The 19,566-nt window shown below is 31.9% G+C and overlaps 3 protein-coding genes across 3 annotated transcripts; 1 reads left to right on the plus strand and 2 right to left on the minus strand.

Annotated features, from left to right (window-relative positions):
• The first annotated feature begins 498 nt into the window (after positions 1-498).
• On the plus strand, positions 499-4,349 carry LOC125871467 (O-fucosyltransferase 19). The gene is made up of 8 exons (XM_049552058.1): positions 499-1,207; positions 2,086-2,158; positions 2,254-2,324; positions 2,435-2,523; positions 2,614-2,746; positions 2,829-3,061; positions 3,148-3,624; positions 3,715-4,349. Exons 1-8 carry the CDS (start codon positions 605-607, stop codon positions 3,968-3,970), a joined length of 1,935 nt encoding a protein of 644 aa, XP_049408015.1. The 5' UTR covers positions 499-604; the 3' UTR covers positions 3,971-4,349.
• Positions 4,350-7,841: 3,492 nt separating this feature from the next.
• Positions 7,842-10,600, minus strand: LOC125871145 (fructokinase-like 1, chloroplastic). The gene is made up of 2 exons (XM_049551735.1): positions 9,817-10,600; positions 7,842-8,741 (listed from the first exon to the last, which is right to left on the minus strand). The coding sequence occupies exons 1-2, from the start codon at positions 10,555-10,557 to the stop codon at positions 8,049-8,051; spliced, it is 1,434 nt and encodes a 477-aa protein (XP_049407692.1). The 5' UTR covers positions 10,558-10,600; the 3' UTR covers positions 7,842-8,048.
• Positions 10,601-13,474: 2,874 nt separating this feature from the next.
• On the minus strand, positions 13,475-15,011 carry LOC125870727 (L-type lectin-domain containing receptor kinase VIII.2-like). The gene has a single exon (XM_049551228.1). It carries the CDS (start codon positions 14,676-14,678, stop codon positions 13,599-13,601), a length of 1,080 nt encoding a protein of 359 aa, XP_049407185.1. The 5' UTR covers positions 14,679-15,011; the 3' UTR covers positions 13,475-13,598.
• Positions 15,012-19,566: the final 4,555 nt, after the last annotated feature.

The following is a 19,566-nucleotide window of genomic DNA, read 5'->3' on the forward strand; positions in this document are numbered from 1 at the left end:
TTGTGGGACGCTCCCAACAAGATTTTCTCCTATTGGTTAAGGGTGAAACATTCTCACCAGTCCACCACATTCTTTTTATAATAACTCTACTTCACTCTCTACTTCAGTTTTCTTATATGTTTATCCTTCAAACTGTTGATTTGTGACATTATGTAATAACAAAGAATGATAAAATCTCTAAATGTTGTATCCATTAAAACAAGTTAATACAATACAATACAATACATTATGAAGCAATACATAATAACTATCCAAACAGTAACATGGATTGTTCTAAACCACAAATTTCATAAACATATCAAATCAAACAGTGTCATATAAATTGAGACAAATATAATATCCAAAGTTATACTTTTAAAACTCTATATATTCCTAATGAATTAAGGAAAAAAATACTATATAGTAAAAGTCTCAATTCCAAAAGGAACCAACCCATAATCTTCCAATTCCAATATATATATAACAATACAAACCAACGGTTCACAAATTAGAATATCTTCTCCTTTATTCTCTCTTTCATAATTTTCTCACAAAAAATTAATTTAATTTTTTTTTACTTTCTTTCAATTCTCTGTGATTACAAGTCATTCAATTTCTCCGTGAAATGTCAACCGGTGGCACCACCGCCGCCGCCAACTCTGATAGTGTTATCCCCATAACCACCACCACCCACCACCGTCGCCGTGTCGCCGACTCCGCCATCATGACGACGACCGACTCTGAGAAATTATCGAACTCCGATTACAATTTCTCCTCCGACGAGGATAATAGCAATAACCCAGAAATTAGCAATTGTGATCTTCATCATTATCACCATCATCATCACCCGTTAATTAAATACTTATTGGTACGGAAAAGGGTACCGGAAAGTATTGTTTTTAGAGCAGAAGAATGGGTTTTAAGCGTTTCTACAATTATTCACTTTTTGAGATTAAAGAAGAATATGGGTCGTACAGTTTTTGGGTTTCTGATGATTTTATTGATGGTTTCCGTCTTCCTCAAGTTTTCTTTCATGATGATGAATAACAATGTTGAAGATTTAAATGGGAATTTTTTGAAAAGGGAAAATGGTATTTTTGTTCTTCGTAATTTCAAGTATGATTCGGGTGATGCCCAAAGGATCATTTCTGAAACAGAGTCTTCGTCTTCGGGTTCGGTTTCGGCTTCTGGAGATTTTATGAGAAAACGTCAGATGAAGGAGATACCAGTAAGTGTGGATTTCCATATTTTTTTTACCATTTTTTAACTAATTTAGAATTGTTGTGAATTGATATGGAAAAAAAAGTTTAAAAGGTTGAATTTTTAATTACCAAAATTTTTAGTTTGCTGTTTATGGGTTGAAGAATGAAAAGATGGAAGCTTTATTAATGGAATTTTATGAAAAGATAGAATTTTGGTAACTTGGGAATTTACTTTTTACTTTTTTAATTTATCCGTTCACTTTTACTTGTCACTTTATCGTTAGTTAAGAAAACTTAGTAGGTAAATTTGAGAGGATGGTGGAATCTCTATTCATTGTTTGACTTGGTAAAAACCAAAGCAGTGGACGGCAACAGAAAACAGTGTTGAATATTGTGAACCATTTGCCAGTTGGCTATTGGCAAATGTTGACTATGATGGTGGCTTTCCAACTATTAGTTTTTTTTTTTCATTCGGTGTCTAGTAGTCATAGGAGAGCTCGATTAAATTTGGATTCGCGCCAGAAAGTTCCAAATTAGAGGTAAAGCGCGGCCTAATAAAGGAGATTTTGTATTCGGGGATTTGAACCCGAGATCTCTGGCTAAGGCTTTCCAATTATTAGTTGTGACCGTTATGGAGCCTTCTATATTCTTTTTCCTTTTTTTCATGGAAAACATAACGGTGGTGTTCGAGTTAACTTGTTTGAATTTTCACAACACATTTGTCACTTAATCTTCTGCTCATATACATCTATAGTTTATTGTGCATCATATGTTGTTCTCTAAATTTACCTAAATACTGACTTATTGCAGTTATTGTTGCGTATTTGTTGACTATGCTAGGCATATGAGCAAAATGAAATGAAAATAGAAGTATCTAACTTGTATATATGGATTGCTTTGACAGGTACCAGAAATATGGATGAAACCAAATAGTGATAATCATTATCAATGCATCTCTCGGCCTAGGAATCGCATAAGTATGTCGAGATTTCAGATTTCTGTATTTATATGATGTTTATTCGGAAGGTTATTTGTAATGTGTTCTGATATCTGGAGTTTTTTTTTCTTCCAGGAACTGGTTCATCGACGAATGGCTATATCTTAGTTCATGCGAATGGAGGATTAAACCAAATGAGAACAGGGGTGAGTAAAAACTCGTGTATGTTACACTCGTTAAGCTATTGTATGGATGTGTTTTAGTGAATGGCGAAGATGTTATGTTGTTGCTAATTATGTTTAGTGGATTATTGCAGATATGTGATATGGTTGCTATTGCTAAAATAATGAATGCCACTCTGGTGCTTCCTTCTCTTGACCATGAATCGTTTTGGACCGATACTAGGTACTGTTCTTTAGTTCTTGTGATCAGTCGACAATGACCCCATCTTAGTGCATCTTCATTTCCGTTCTAATAATGTGTCGCTTCTTGCAGTGATTTTAAAGATCTTTTCGAGTGGAGACACTTCATTGAAGTTCTAAAGGATGATATTGAGATTGTTGAGTCGTTGCCACCGAAATATGCAGCTGTGATACCCCTTCAAAAGGCACCTGTGTCATGGTCAAAGGTTTGTAAACAAAACTACTATGTGCTATAGCTCTAGTTTTTAGTTTTCGTGGCGGAAACTAAAGTATGATGCTTAATTGCAGGCTAGTTACTATAGAGGAGAGATACTTCCTTTACTAAAGAAGCACAAGGTGATACAATTTACCCATACAGATTCAAGGCTTGCTAACAATGGCCTAGCATCGTCCATTCAAAGGCTTCGCTGTAGAGCTAATTATCAGGCTCTGCGTTATACGAATGAGATAGAGGAGTTTGGAAAGAAGTTGGTTGATAGACTTAGAGATAATGGTGAACCATTTATCGCTCTCCATTTAAGGTAATCTATCTAAACACTTTGTGTTTCTTTGTCTATTCTTTAACCATTGATCTATGAGTAACTTGGTATATTGCTCAATCGTGCAGATACGAGAAAGACATGCTAGCGTTTACTGGCTGCAGCAACAATTTGACTATTGAAGAGGCTGAAGAACTTCGTACGATGAGGTATGAAGTGAAACATTGGAAGGAGAAAGAGATAGACAGCAAAGAAAAGCGACTCCAAGGAGGCTGCCCCATGTCCCCTAGAGAGGCTGCTTTATTTCTCAAAGCGATGGGATATCCATCCACGACCAGAATATACATTGTTGCAGGGGAAATTTATGGCAATAACAGCATGGATGAATTCCGTTCTCATTACCCGAATGTGTACTCTCACTCAACCCTTGCAACAAATGAAGAACTCGAGGCATTCAAAAATTATCAAAACCGTCTTGCTGCAGTAGACTACATGGTAGCCCTTGAAAGTGATGTTTTTGCTTACACTTACGATGGCAATATGGCGAAGGCCGTGCAAGGTCATAGACGGTTTGAAGGATTTCGAAAGACCATTAGCCCGGACAGGTATGTTTATCATCCTCAATGCTATACATCTTCCCTTTTCATCACTTAAATCAAACTAACACTAATATTAATACATTTTCTTCATTTCAGGTTCAATTTTGTAAGATTAATCGACTCGTTAGATAAAAGTGAAATCTCTTGGGAAGAGTTTGCTTCAAAAGTTAAGGCCTTACAATCCAACAGATTAGGAGCACCTTACCTAAGACAAGCCGGTGAATCACCACGATTAGAGGAGAACTTTTACGCGAATCCTTTACCAGGTTGCTTATGTAATAGATCACATGAAGAAGCCAGTAAACAGCAACTCAACAAGAGACCAAGATTGAGGGTTGCTTCACAAAGATAGGTACTTTCAATGATCATAATTTGGTAGATTAGTCCAATATCAATACTTGTTCTACAAATGGCCTATAAGGGGTTGCTAGAAGTCGGGTTTTTCATCGCCCTTCACACTGCGCGGCGAGCAAAAACAAAGAGAGATTGTTGTAACAAGAAAAGCAGTACTTGGAAGCAGAGATGATGGTTTATAAGATGGACAAAAGAAAAGCATAAACACAAAGCAGAGAGATATACTCAAAAATCATTCTTTAGGGTGGAATATAAAAAAATTCATTCATTTATTTATTTTTATTTTTGTTCTAAGTTAGTTTTGTGATTTAGGTTCAACACGGATTGATCATATATGTATTACCAATTCATGAAAATGATATACAGATCTTTACACAGATGCAGATTTGCTCTTCCTAGACAAATGTTTGTGTTAGTCTTTCATTTTTAGCTTAAAAAACTAAGTAATGTGTGTATTAGACGCATGTCAGGTGTTTNTTATTTTTGTTCTGAGTTAGTTTTGTGATTTAGGTTCAACACGGATTTGATCATATATGTATTACCAATCATGAAAATGATATACAGATCTTTACACAGATGCAGATTTGCTCTTCCTAGACAAATGTTTGTGTTAGTCTTTCATTTTTAGCTTAAAAAACTAAGTAATGTGTGTATTAGACGCATGTCAGGTGTTTAAATCTTGGTATTTGAGCAGAGAAGGTAATACGATGAGTCTATTATCCACCGAGTTTTGGATGTGTGTAACTGATCCAAGAGATTTTTCGATTATAAAAAAAAAAGTACTAAATGGATCATTCCACCCTTGGGAAGATTGTGGTTCAGTTTGAACTGCTCCCCTGATAAATTGATCTAAATATATAGTCTGATATACTCTTTAATTTTGTAATTTGGAGCTAATATATTTTTTGTTACAAAAATGATTCACATATATCTTTTTCATCTAACGAAAGTGAAAATAAATTTATTTTTTGAAAAATCATATAGGAATATATATAATCCCTCTTAAAAAAAAGTCTTGCAATACCTAGTAACTGCTCCACTAGACCACTACCACTAGCATTCAAAGAGAGGTTGTAACTTGTAAGACTCATTTTATTAAAGAGTTTAAGTAATATTTGTCGTCGTATAAATAATTTTTACATTATCAGATTACTTGTTATAGCATTTAAACTCTTTATTAAATAGGTGGTTATTCTTTATTTTATTTTTTTGCATTCATAAAAATATAAGTATATGTTTGTATTCCTCATGTCAAAGCTCCAGCTAGAAGCATGAATTGTGGTCCTACCTATTTTTGCAAGTAAAAGCTAAGCACCTTGACATTAAAGTTGTTGCCACTTTATTCAATTCCAAGCTGTCTAGGACAAAATATTTAATAGGATTCACAATGGACATGGAAAATTAGGAGGAATTATACTTTCTTGGCTATTTATAAGAGAGGAAAATAATTTTTTCAGATCTGTTACGTGTGAAAATGAATTTCTTATAAGAAAAATGTGAAATTAAAAAAATTTGTAATTGATACAAAATCAATTCTCCATTAGCCTATGGCATGTTGTGAAAGAAGCTAGCACACTAGATGTATGCGCTTCGGTCATGTCTTTGAACAGTTAGATGATATTATGAACACAAGGGGCGAGATATATACTAAGTTGAGGAATTCAGGTAATCATTTTCCTATGTAGAAAGTAGAAACTAGTAGCTAAGGATATTAATGAGACGATTTTGTCGATTATTTACTAAAATTTATATCATCTTAATTTTTCGATTATTTATTTTGTATGATTTAAATTAGATTTATTCAAATCGTCCCATCATCTTAGTTTCTCTTCGATATTATTTGTAATGTCATGTCAAACCATGTTAGACTTTGACAAAAACTCTCTAGATATTTTTACGATTTGAATGAATTAGAGAACATGAATAGAAATTCGATTCATTCCTTAATCCCTACTGTAAAAATTAAGCAAAGATGAAAACTTAAATCAGTGGAAATAAATTAATCAAGATGAAATTGAAGAATTAAGTCAATTAAGATTAAGTATTCAATAATTGAAATTTAAATTATACGAGAAGAAAGAAATCTAATACCTTGTAGCTTGCTACTAAAGATCATCGGAATACTAAGCTTACAACAAGATACCAGAAATAATTTAATTTCAATAGGAGTAGCATAATAGGTTTCGGAGTTGAGACTTTAAAGTTTAATCTAATAGTCATTTTCGCACTAGATTCAAGATGAAAAATCTAATATTTTATTATTTATAAACTCAGTGTAAATAAAATATTTTTACACATTTATTTATAAGGTACAATTAGATTTTTTTTCAATTTATTTTTATAAAATTCAATGCCTATCTAATAACTCGGTATAATTATAAGTTTATATAAAAAAAAATCTCCGGTTTTAATTTAGAAAACCTAATAATCGATTTGGTTCGATACAATTTGATTACTTAAATTGGTTGTTAAAAAATCATTAACACCCTTAACTGGCATATCGCCCAACTTAGTTGAAGAGGCCTAACCTAAAACCATAAGTGATAATTTGAGACGGATTTAAAATTTTAAGTCGATCAATTATACATCATAAGTAGTATTGTCACCATAATTTTCATGTGACAATCATTGACAACTGAATTAGTGAAGAATCTTTAATACGTACTCCCTCCGTCCCTATTTACTTGTCCATATTTTCTTTTTTGGTTGTCCCTATTTAGTTGTCAATTTTGACAAATCAAGAAAGGACAACAATTTTTTTCCTATTATACCCTTATTTACACTTCTTGAAAATTGTAAAAGTGTATGTTGTTTCCCTCCAATTTATTTCACTTTAATTCAAATAAGTGGTTGTAATTTTGAAGTGAAAAGTTGTCATAAGGATAAAATTGTAACTTCACTGTGCTAATCATTGTTGCCTTAATCTGTGTGCCATTTCTAAAGTGGACAACTAAAAAGGGACGGAGGGAGTAGTAAATAAGAAGAGCAAAAAATTGAAATGTCACATGAAAATTGCTTCAAAAAGTTGTACTGCTCTTCTCTCTGTAAAAAAAAAACTAATTTTCATAGAATAAAATTAGTTTGATCATTGATGGAAAATATACCAGAAAAGCATGAACATACATGGAAAGGCTAGATCTCGAGTTCGAACCATGGGTATTGAGAAAATCATGTTAGGACCGTCATTTCTGAATGGACACTGCAGTGCGAGATCCGAATTTAGTCGGAGCTCCCATGTAAGCTTCGGACACCAGTGGTGGAGACGCGGAGTTAGGATTTTTAATAAAGGGGTTCAAAATCTGAAGAAATGAACACGCAAACTAATTGAATATACATAAAAAAAAAAAAATTTAACCATATATAAATAGTAATATATTCCACCGATGAGGTTCGTTTTAATAACATGGCCATGTGAGATAATTTAATGCTGAGAGAATGAAATCACGCCACAATGAAATGTAATTAGGCAAAGATCTGTCCATATGCCACCATATTTCCACTTTTGTGCTATGATCACCGGTTACGAATTCAGGATTTTCATTAAAGAGGTTCGAAAAATAAAAATGTAGTGCTTGTTCAGATTAGAACTATGAGAATTAGGCAGCAAGAACCTTTAACAGTAAGTGTGAGTGTTTTTTCCTTCTTGGAAAGTCCTCATAAAACAACAACCTGGAATAGCCCCTTTCCGACGATTAGGGCTGATGTAACAATCAACAACGTACCAAGTGTAATCCCACAAGTGGGATTTGAAAGGGCAAAATGTACGCAGACCTTACTCCTATCTCTTAGAAAGATAGAGGTTGTTTCTAATGGATCTTTGGCTTAAATAAAACAGTTCGATGTACACAACATACAAAAGAAAGAACAACAATGAAATGCACAATCAAATGTACCTCCCAGCTGATCTGAGTTACAAATGGAACTGGTTTTCAAAGATCATGCACTTACAAAAACATTATGGATCTTTCCTCAAGAACCTATTATTTGTGAAGTGTCGGATTAATTACAACAAAATCTACGTTTAAGTAGTAACTTCTGCAGAAAACAATGTCCTGAGAATTGGCATTATGGCACTACTACCACATCGATGGTACATAAACCTGCTCTTTGAGATTCTGTGTGGCGCTTTCAGTAGGAAAACCCCTAACAGCACCAATTGTCCACTGGGATATTATGCCCGCTGCAATTGCAAAGCGAAGCTGTCTCTCTAGGACATCTTGATCGTGGTACATCTCTGGTTGTGTTGTCAACTTTCTCATTATTCCAGCGACAACAGCATCACCAGAACCAGTTCTATCACAAGTAAACGGTGTTATGAGCACATCTTCTGTACCTACAACCACCCCATCAAAAGAAGGGGAGTAGTAATGAATCCTAAGTGTCCCATCTGTAACAAACAAAAGTTTCAGTCCGTCGTGCCACAAGGGAGCAATTTCCTCAGGAGTATAGTGATAATAATTTCTTCGTTGTTTGGTTTGTTCATAATTCTCTGCAAAGTATTGAGGTCTATAATTCCTTTTCCTCTCGTAATGCTCTTCGTCAAGAAGAAATTCAAGCTCTTGCCTTGAAACCTCAATGATGTTAGCTTGCTGCCAGGCTTTCTTGATCAAATCCCTTGTTTCATCACGTGATCTCCACAGGGGCAATGGCAGATTTAAGTCAAAAAATATAAGACCACCAAACTTCTTTGACAATGTAATTGCTTTAAAAAGAGTAGAACGCATAGATGAAGATGTCAAGACTTCAGAATTAAAGTGGAACATCCTAGCCTGCAAAAGAGAAAGCAAAAGCCCCACGAAATTTGTTAATAATAGTTTCCCAACATCACCCTGACACAATTTGTTGAAGCATGTAAGTTCCGGAAAGGATGAAACTGATAGAAGGCATATTCTTCTCCATAGTGGAGGTTCAAGCACTGTATTAAAAATATCCATCATGAATTCAACATCTTACTTCTGGTTCATAACAATCGAAAAAACAACTTCCCTACCGAACAAGAGAATGAAAACTGATAATATATTGAATCACTTTTCAGCTTTCACTATTGAAGGATCAGCCAGTCTGAAGCTAAAAGACTGATGGTTTCAGGAAGACGAGTAACTAGTCAAGTATGAAACAACAAAGCAATATTACTACTCCAAAAGATAACTAGTTGTCAGGACACTAGATTTTTTTAATGATAGGTAACTACACTTTCACTACCTCGCAACTAAAAGGAGTATATACGATTAGCACAAGTCAAACTCAAATAAATAAATTGATGAGAATTATGCATCTTTAGTCAATTGGTTCTACAAAACAAACGTGTCATTGCAAAGAAATGTCATCAGAGTGAAGAGATCAAGCAAACTTCAGAACTGGAGAGAGCAATAAAACTGTTAACGACTGCACAATAGTGTCTACTGATAAATAGTGAGCTTCTCCAGCAGTCTGACTTCAATATACCTACTAATAATCATTTATGGGAAATTTTAGTGTTACTCTCTACATTCCTATGTGCGATGATGGAGATAGAGTACTTGGAATCAGCAGAATTCCAAAACTAACAACTACGAAACGAACTGGTTTCACACTGGGAGAACAAGACCAAGAGCAACGACTCCAACGGTTCAGAAGATATCTTAAGAAAAGCAGCCATGGGGTTCTTTCATAAGCCATTTTGCACAACATAGTTTAATACCAATACGGTTCGTTCACGTAGCAAATTAGATTCATGCATCCTCTATTAACATTTAAAGCAAAACACCACTACACAAATAGAAACAACAACATGCTTAATCTATCCATAAAAAAAAAAAATCTATCTTTACTTTTAATAACAGCTTGTCTTTCACTTCCACATACCTCTTTCAGAACATCAAGATTCAATTCGGAGCTAAGCAGTGAATCCTCAGCAGAGTCTTTAACTTTCTCCACCCTCATTTTCCCATCTTTAAACTTAATTTTCATATAACTACATCCAGTCCTCATACTATCACTAAATTTGACAGACCTTGTTTGCACATTTTCTTTATTCATTAACAAAACCATTTCTTGTCCAAACTCATCATTCCCAACTTTCCCCATAAATGCAGCTCTACCACCAAGCCTAACATGAGATATAGCAACATTAGATGGAGGTCCACCAGGAGCTCTAACAAACTCAGGTGGATTCCACTGCAACATTTTCCACTCTGAATACTTATCTTTATCCATTTGCTCAGGTGATACTCTCACTGTTGGCACAAACTCCTTCTGTGCTGCACCAAAACAGCAGACCAAAGGTGGGTTTGGGTATGGAAAATCAACCCCATCATCATAATCATCAATTTCTTCCATTTGGGTGTTGGATTCTGCAATATTGATATCAAAGTTTGAATCTTGTGGAGTTCTTGATTTTCTTGAAGTTGTGGGGGTGGATGATTTTTTACGGCCACGGCGAGAGTGGGTAGGGGGTTCTTGGGTGGTGGTGGGGTGGTCATTGGTGGTGGACTTGGGTGGATTTGTTCTACAGGGAAATTTGGAGGAGAAGAAAATGGTGGGGTTTAGTGAATTGTGAGAATGATGATGAGGAAGAGATTGTGGAAGAAAATGGATTGTTGCCATGGTGTTCTTGGTATGTGTTAGGGTTTATCCCTATCTTCTCCATGCCACTGTTCAAAGAGAATTTGAGGTTTTGACTTCCATTCGGGTTTGGATAACTTGACCCGATTGTTTTGACGGGTAGTGATAGTCGGGTCGGGTTCATAAATTTTAGTTTGGGCCTAGTTAAAGCAATATATTTTGGAAAAAATATAGAAATCTCTACTCTCTCCTATTCTCGGATACATCACTTTACGTAATGTAACGAACGGATACATCACTATATGTGATGTATCAGGACGTAATACATCACTTTACGCTATGTATCGGTCGGATACATCATTTTACGCGATGAATCGATCAGACATATCACTATACACAATGTATCAGGACGCAATACATCACTTTATGCGATATACATCACTCTACGCAATGTACCGAAACATACGCGAGGTATCGGGACGACTTATGTTTGAAAAAGAAAGGAAAAAGGGTCAAAAACAAATTTGGTTTATTAGTTGACTATGCCCTTACTGCAAAAATGAAGTTATTCTTCCCCCTATCGTCTACAAACTTGTCACCGTACCCCTCAATTTGATGAAAAACCCCAAATTAACAAAAATAACCTAATTTTACTTAAATTACTCAATTTAAACCCGACCCGACCCAGGTTAAAATTAGGTAATTTAAGTAAAATTAGATTATTTTTGTTGATTTGGAGTTTTCCATCCAATTGAGGGGTACATGTGATAAGTTTGTAGACGACCTGTGTAATAATAACTTCATTTTAATGATAAGGACATAGTCAACTAATAAAACAAAATTGAGGAATATTTTTAAACCTTTGTTAATCAACAATTTAAATTGAACAAATATTTTTTTTCTGACTATCTGGTAAAATAGGTTTCAATAAATAATTAATTAATTTTCAATGACATACAATGTCAACATCATTAACTAACTGCAACAATTTTTACTATACTAACTACAATATTCCTTTCAATTTAAAGTATAGTATTCAGTCAAATTACTTCATATAAATTGGAACAAAATGTATGAAGTAGTTTTAATTAATTAAATTTTGTAACACTCTTAGAATTTAAGAACTAATAGTGTGATATAAATTTTGATTTATCTCAAATAAAGATATTTGAGAAAAATCATGATATATTTAATCTAACAACCAATTTAACAGTCAAAGTCAATTAATTTCGTATTCTTAGAATTAAGAAATAATATTGTGATGTAAATTTTGATTTATCTCAAATAAAGATATTTGAGAAAAATCTTGATGTATTTAATCTAACAATCAGTTTAACAGTCAAGATCAATTAATTTCGTATTAGGATCAAGATCATATCAAAATCATGACACCACAATAAATTATTACAATCTAATATAATAATTTCTCCACTATAATTAATTCTATATGTACAATATTTACTTAACAAGACCCCTCAAATTTCTAGTTTTTTAATTTATTCAATCAATTTTCAAATTTACAATTTATGACATGTTAAATTTTTTCTTATATAAAGGTTTGTGATTTGCCTCTATGTATCTCACCTCATTCTTTCACATTTTTTCTACACTTCTAATCTATAAGATTTTGTTTGTTTATTTTGATTTTAATCAAACTCGTAAACTCTTAATTCACCATGTATGATTCTTATTCACCTCCAATGCTTATATATAATAATTGTTTTTCAATTGATAACTTGAATTCTTCTAAGCTTGGAGGATGTTACCAACAATAACGACAGGTCAATCACCAAAAGGACACCTTTTTCATCTAGGTATACAACTTAAATTTCATTTTTTTGTTATTTCAACATATATATAATATATATATCGTGAAAAATCAAATCACTCTCTCTCCAATATTACAATTTGTATTGCTCTCTTTGTTTTTATATTCAACTAACTCTAAAATTTTCACTCTCTAATATATTTCATGGATTCTAGCGCTGAGAAGAAATCAAAGGGTTGGAAAGAATTTTTGAAAAAAGGATGGGATAGATGAGAAGAAAAGAAGGCCAAGAAAAATATCGAAGTCTATAAGATTATGAACGATTATTTTTTAAGAACTGACTCAGAAATTGTCTAGACATGGTTGAAATCTCGTGTTTTTGTAAGAAAAAGAAGATCATGAATTATTTAACGAAGGATGCAGATGAAAAATTTAATTATTTAGGATCAATTTTACTGTTTTTCATTAGTAGTAGAAGTTTTCATTATGTATTGTATGAAATGGATATATAATATGGTATGTTCACCTTTTTGAATATTTAACTATTTGTACTATGAAACTGAGGCATACCAAATGGTCTTTTTTTTATATGTATGGAATGTGTTTACAAATTGATATACATAGCCTTTTTTGTACCAGTTATATACAAACTGGTGTATGTTTCAAAGAAATGGATCTTAAATTTAATCCTATTTCAAAAGTTAGTTCAAGAAGTAAGAATTACTTAAGTGATATACGGAGGGCGGAGTGATCTCGATGTAAGGCTCTTCGGAAGTTACAAATCTTACCAGGCTCATTTCACTTATAAATATTCTTTAAATGATCGGCTAGTGTAAATACGAATGAATAGATGGAGTTTTTTTGTAATGGGGAGGGGGTTGCTATCGCTAAACTTTGAATTTAGACTCAAAGTCATTTCTTCACTTGAAATCGTAGTAATCCAACATGTTTATAATATTGATGCAATTTTGATCCACCCTACTAAACATAGCGAAACTTAACATTCCATACACTAAATTGTGGATAAAACCGATGTTAAAAAAAATACAAAGATACTAGAAAGAAAGAAAAAATACATAGAAATTTGATAACATCAAAATCAATAGACTATTATGAACTACCAACACTTGTGTCTACCAATCTGAAGCTGTATTTTAATGACCATACCATTGAGCAATTAGTTAGCAGAATTACACTTTGGATAGTAAATCATTAAATTACAGCTACACAACATAACAAGAACAAAAAGCACAAAACTTAACAAAGATGATTTACATAACCAACAAAACTAAATTCCCACTTCAATCAAGTTTACCTAATTCTTAACCTTACCATCTTCCATAGCTTTATCTACAACTACTATGAACTTTTTGTACTCGTCGAATTCCTTGTTATGAAGTTCCATTACTGCAGGATGATCCTCTGGTGCCACAGGCCTTCTACTCCCTAACACAGTCCACACAATCACAACAAGTAATGCCCCTAATGCTCCACATCCCGTACCGAAAAGCAATGCACCAAGAATCCTCAAAGCACAATCACTTCTGCTGTGAACTTTCATCTCTTCTTTTTTCTCAACAAATGCTTGTGGATCTAATGGTTCAGAGTGCATCCAATGAGGTGCAGTCCTTGTGTTAAAGCTCAATGAATAGATGTTGCATTTCTGAGTAGAATTCCCACTTGAAGAACTTAACCCCACAAACAATTCATCCTCTTTCCACATTTGTGACATGTCAATAGGGCAAGAAAGCAATGTATCAACTGGCTTAATGTCACCTAATTTGCTCAACCTGATTTCCAATCTCTTTGAACTTGCTTCATAATCAATCCAAGATTGCATCTTTTCACCACTATTCATTAGCCCCAATTTAACAGAACTAACATTTCTCACTTTCACAGATATAAAGCTGCTTAAATCAACACCAACATGGTTTTCATTCACATCACCATATTTCTCATCCATAAATGTATCAAATTCTACAGCAAGAAACTTCATTTTTCTATCACCCAATAGCCCAAATGAGCCACCATCAAACACATCAAAAGGATATCCAATAGGTACCATCACAAAAGCAAATCCATCCCCATTTTCTCTTGACAATGAAAACACAAAATGTAATGAAAAAGACACCATTTTTCTTGGATTTCCTTCAATTAACTTAAAGGGTTTCTTGTTCAACATTCTTCCAGCACTAAAACCCATTGAACCACTCATTTGTATACCACCATTAACAACCTTAGCATCACCATAAAGTGCAATCTGAGACTCAAAGTTTGAATCTTTACCAAAATCCCCAAAACCAAATGACATTTTTTCCTCAGATTGGATAGTTCTGAAGTAAAAACAGAAGATAAATAACACCATAAGATACCTGGAAGCTGACAAAGTACCCATTCTTGATCTTGGCTTAACTTGAGCTTGAAAAGCTGTAAACTTTATATTCTTTTTTTCAGCTGGGACTTACCAAGATTTCTTCTTAAATGAACCCATGTAGAGATTTTCAAGAAAGATGTAATTTTTATATGATTTTGAGGTATTTATCTTAAAGAATTTCTAGGGTTTGAGATGAGTATTGAGAAAGGAGGAGAGGGGAATTGCTTGGGAAAATGGGTAAGAGAGGTTGGTGAGTGTGTGGGGGACTGGGGGTGGTGGGTGATGGGGAGTGGTGGATTTGGCTTTGAAGATTGTGAAAATTGAATAAGTTTTTACTCTTTTCTGCAACTATACTGATACACTTTCCTTCAATTGATTGCTTATTTGAGGGAATATAAAATGAGATTCTTTATGATAATTGTCCTCCTTTCTTCTCATATTGTCATATCTAGTCCTCCTATGTTGTAAGATTTTACTTTGTTAATCACAAAACAATACAATAACAAAACATGCTCGGTATGATCTCATAAGTATACCAAGTTAATTTATCGGCAATCTCTAGTTAATTTGTCGCTAAAATGCTTCTAGTTAAATAATTTTTCTTATAATCTATCGTTAATTCGTAGCTAAATGAAATTAGTATGAGAATTTTATTGTTTAGCTATGAAATTTCTTCCTTCGCTAATTTCTCATTTTCTAGTAATTATATATGCAAACCTATCCTTATTTATTTTCGATAAATCCAAACAATTCTTTTATATAATAATGTGCAAGTTTGCCCATTATGTAATAGAAGAATTGAGCTTACTAATGAACTAGTTATTCAAGCGTTAGTAATTGTTTGTTTGGATTTCATCCTGCAATTGGAAGAAGATTGATTTAGAGCAGTTTGTCTTATAACATTTGATCAGTAAATTACGTAGAACTTCACATAAATTTTGACTTTAGTGGCCAAAATAAGTGGATAAAAACCATCTGAGACTTGAGTTTAAAAGTCAAGTGAGATGTTAAAAAGAAAACATATATTTTGACCTTTTTTTTCCTGCATAAAAAAACTTAGAGTGTAATTATGTAATTTAAGAGAATTAGATGACCCACATAAACACTGGATTTAAGTAAATCAATTTACAATTATTAGTTTTTGACACAAGCATCTATTTTGTCCATAAACTTTTTCCTTCTAAGCATTATGTATTTTTTATAAAATATCATAAACACAATGATTGCATAAAGATATATGAAGGGCATGTTAAGTAGTGCAAACAAAAACACAGAAAAAGAGGTAGTAAAATTACAAAAGTACAAAGTACAAGGGTGATTTGAGTAAATATGGAGAAAATATGTAATTGCTAAAAAGACCCACATACTTTACAGCCATAGAATAAGAAACATAGCTGGCACTGAAATACCAAGAGGTCACAAGTTTTATGCTTCTACATTTTTTTTATTGTGTTTAAAAAAATTATTTAAGGTGTAATAAGAAATTTATTAATTTTTTTTTTTTTACTTATAATTATCTTATTTTACTTCTACTCAATTTATCTGACACACTTTTTTTTAAAGTTAGTTTTAAGAAAATATCATACTTTTACATTTAGAAATAATTTAGTTTTACTCCTAATAAAATAACTTACATCAAACAAATGTCGAAATGTAAGAAAAATAAATCTTGAGTCTAACCGTTAAGATATGAGGATTGATAAATTAAGAAGGTATTTGATAAATATTTTTACATCCACTAATTTATATTTCTTCTGTTTCAAAGATGTTTTTAGTTTTTCATTTTTGTTTTAAAATAAGTGATATTTCACAAAATTAATAAAATATTTTTGTTCTTTCAATTTCACCCTAATTTTAATAAATAAAATTATACATAACTAAGAAATACTTTTTCTCAAGGCATTTGATTAAAGATAAGTTAGTAAAATTGCTCTTTACTTTTTAAGGGTGAATAATTTTTTTTAAATAACAACCATAACATGCTAATGAAATATAATAAAATGTATGCAAATTTTATTACTTTCTTGTGAAAATATATTTAAACGAAAAATATTACTTATTATGAAATGGAGAGAGCGGAACTTTGTCTTTCTTGGTTCTTTGTTTTTTGTTTTTTTTAGTTGTGTTAATTAATGAGTTGAAGCTTTTTAAGTAAATAATTTATTTTTTGAGGGGAAAAAAAAAAGGTTTTTGGGTGGCTAAAAAGCAAGAGATTCTTTTCGTTTTTATGTTGGCCAAAAGTGTTTTACTGTATTGTGGACTGTGCCAACTTTGTATAAACCTTTTTCTTTTCTGACCCAAAAAATAAATTCTATAGTATATGTGAGCATGCCTTGTCTTCTCCTTCATCTATAAACAACGGTCTATTTCTATACATATTTGGACTATATAGTATACTATATAATACCATGCAATATATTTATTATAAAAACTTATTTTTAGAACATCAAAATCACATAACTATCATAGAATATATGTGTATTACTTGTTAATATTATAAAGTTTAAATGTCTATTTATGCATATATAAAATTGAAACACATAAATATTAGTTAAAATCAAGTCAAAAGACACATTTATGTAGGGGTGTTCAAAATCGAACTGTAATCGATAAGTCAACCGCAAAATTGGCTTATTAGCCAATTAATATTGGGTTATCGAATAAACGGCTGGTGAATGGATTCAAATTTTATAATTAACGGCTTATTGGTGTGGAGGTAGATTATTTAATTTCTTTATCAGATAAATTGTTAACCCGTTAAGAGTTACCATACTTACACTTTTAACTTAAGTATATTAACATCATTTAATATTTCTTCATAATATATAATTATATATTATTAGTCCGAAGGCCGTAAAGCCAAAAACTTGAAAATTTATACTTTAAATTAGGACAGAAGAAATAACATATAATATTATTAAAAAATTATGCAAAAAATATTAGAAATGATTATTAGTAACAATTTTAAATACCTATAAATCATATTAAAATTTAATCGATTCTTAAATTTTTTAACCGCATTACATAAATTAAGATAAAAATTAACATATATTAAGCCCGTGGAAGCGGTGACAGTGAGAGTAGACAGCTAAGCAAAGTGGACCTCTGCCGTGAAAGAGACGATTGACTGTCGATATTTAACGAACTTCGCTTTGGCTTAAGCTCATTTTTGTGGTTTTCTTCATGTCACAACTCCTTGTCATTATGGAATATATTTTTTTATATAATTTTTCTCATTATGAATTTATTTTTTATTTTTCTCATAATTTTTTACAAATGTTATATTTATAAAATGTTAAAATAGAGTTTTTGTACATTTTCGTTAATTCATGAAAATGATTATTTAAAAAATAAGTGATTCTTACTTAATTTCAGATATTTCGTAAGTAATTAAGCATAAAGTATTGTCTCAAGATCTATCTTTTATATATAGTTCATGCACAAATATTATTTATTTTTTATTTACACCTCCCTAGGAGCTCCCGTCTTCTTTATTTTTTGCTTTCTTGATAACTCGGACCCATAATTTTTAAGTTAAAGGTGAGGGGTACGTATTGATTACTATTCGACCAACTCCATCTTGTCTAGGCACAAATACTATTAGTGTGGGGTTGGATAGACTACAGAATGAGAAAGAAGACTTATTTTTCTAAAGAAAATATATACTATGTTTTTCAAAACATATTAACCAATTGAATTATGAAAAAGTTATATAGATTATAAACTTATTGTTTACATTCTAAATTCTCTGGAAATTTTATGTACATTATTAATTACTAGTACTCAATTTATAGCAGGTTGTACAATAATTTATTACATTTGTACGTACCATAATAAATTAGATTCTTTGTAATTATATATAGGAGTTACGTTGTTCATGTGACATTATTTATTGACAAACCATGAGAGACATTTATTTATTTTGATGTGATAACTCAACTACCCAATCGATTAACTCTATTGCAACGTAAATGCATCAAATTATACTATGCATTTAAGGTGCCATACTTGTTACGATAGGTAAATCCTACAATCCCTTTGACTAGGGGCGGATGTACATGTATAGTATAAGTTTATAACGTAGTTTCAATTTAGATTATGTATATATATGTTATAACTATAGTAAATAGATACAAAAAATATGTTTTCAATAAAAAAAAAATTTAATGTATTTTGAGTTTAGAAATTTTTAATATCATAAATTTAAATCTTAAGTATGACTATGTACGTTGCTGATAGTTACTCCATGTGGTCCATTTGTATATGAGTTTTTTTTAGCTTGAGCACACACCCTTAAGAAATTCACTTATCTCCAAAAAAAAAAAGAAGGTAATAGATCAAACAAATTGAAACGAAAAAAGTACCTATTAGTATGGTTTTTTATTGCACAAAAGATCAACTTATCTAAATAAAATACTTCTCAAATTTTTTGATGTTTTAAAAGGAAATAGAGTAATTTGATCAAATGCTCATAGCTATTAATAATATCTAAACCTTTGATTACAAATATTTACTCCATATAGACCCAAAAAAAGTATTTTCAAATCGATAACCTCAGATTAATCAATTATATATTAATTAATACACAATCGATCAAATACTACTCTGAAATGGCTTATCAAGGTAGAATAAAGTCAAAAAATGTAAATATTAAACGACAATTATAATTATTTGTCTTCTTTTGGTTGCATGTAATAACACGTTAGTTATTATATAGAGAAAGGGTCACAAAATTGTTAATGGGACAATAAGTGGAGGTCTCTTTGGGTCCCTCTACCATTGGTCTAATTTAGAAATAACACAAAGCCTGTGACTGTGGGTCAACTCCGAAGGGCGGAGCCAACTTAGTCGAAGGGTGGTTAGCTATATATATTTTATCAAAAAATTATGTAATATGTTAAGGTTACAT

The sequence above is a fragment of the Solanum stenotomum genome, chromosome 7 (genome assembly GCF_019186545.1).
Source record: "Solanum stenotomum isolate F172 chromosome 7, ASM1918654v1, whole genome shotgun sequence".
Classification (NCBI taxonomy): Eukaryota; Viridiplantae; Streptophyta; class Magnoliopsida; order Solanales; family Solanaceae; genus Solanum; species Solanum stenotomum.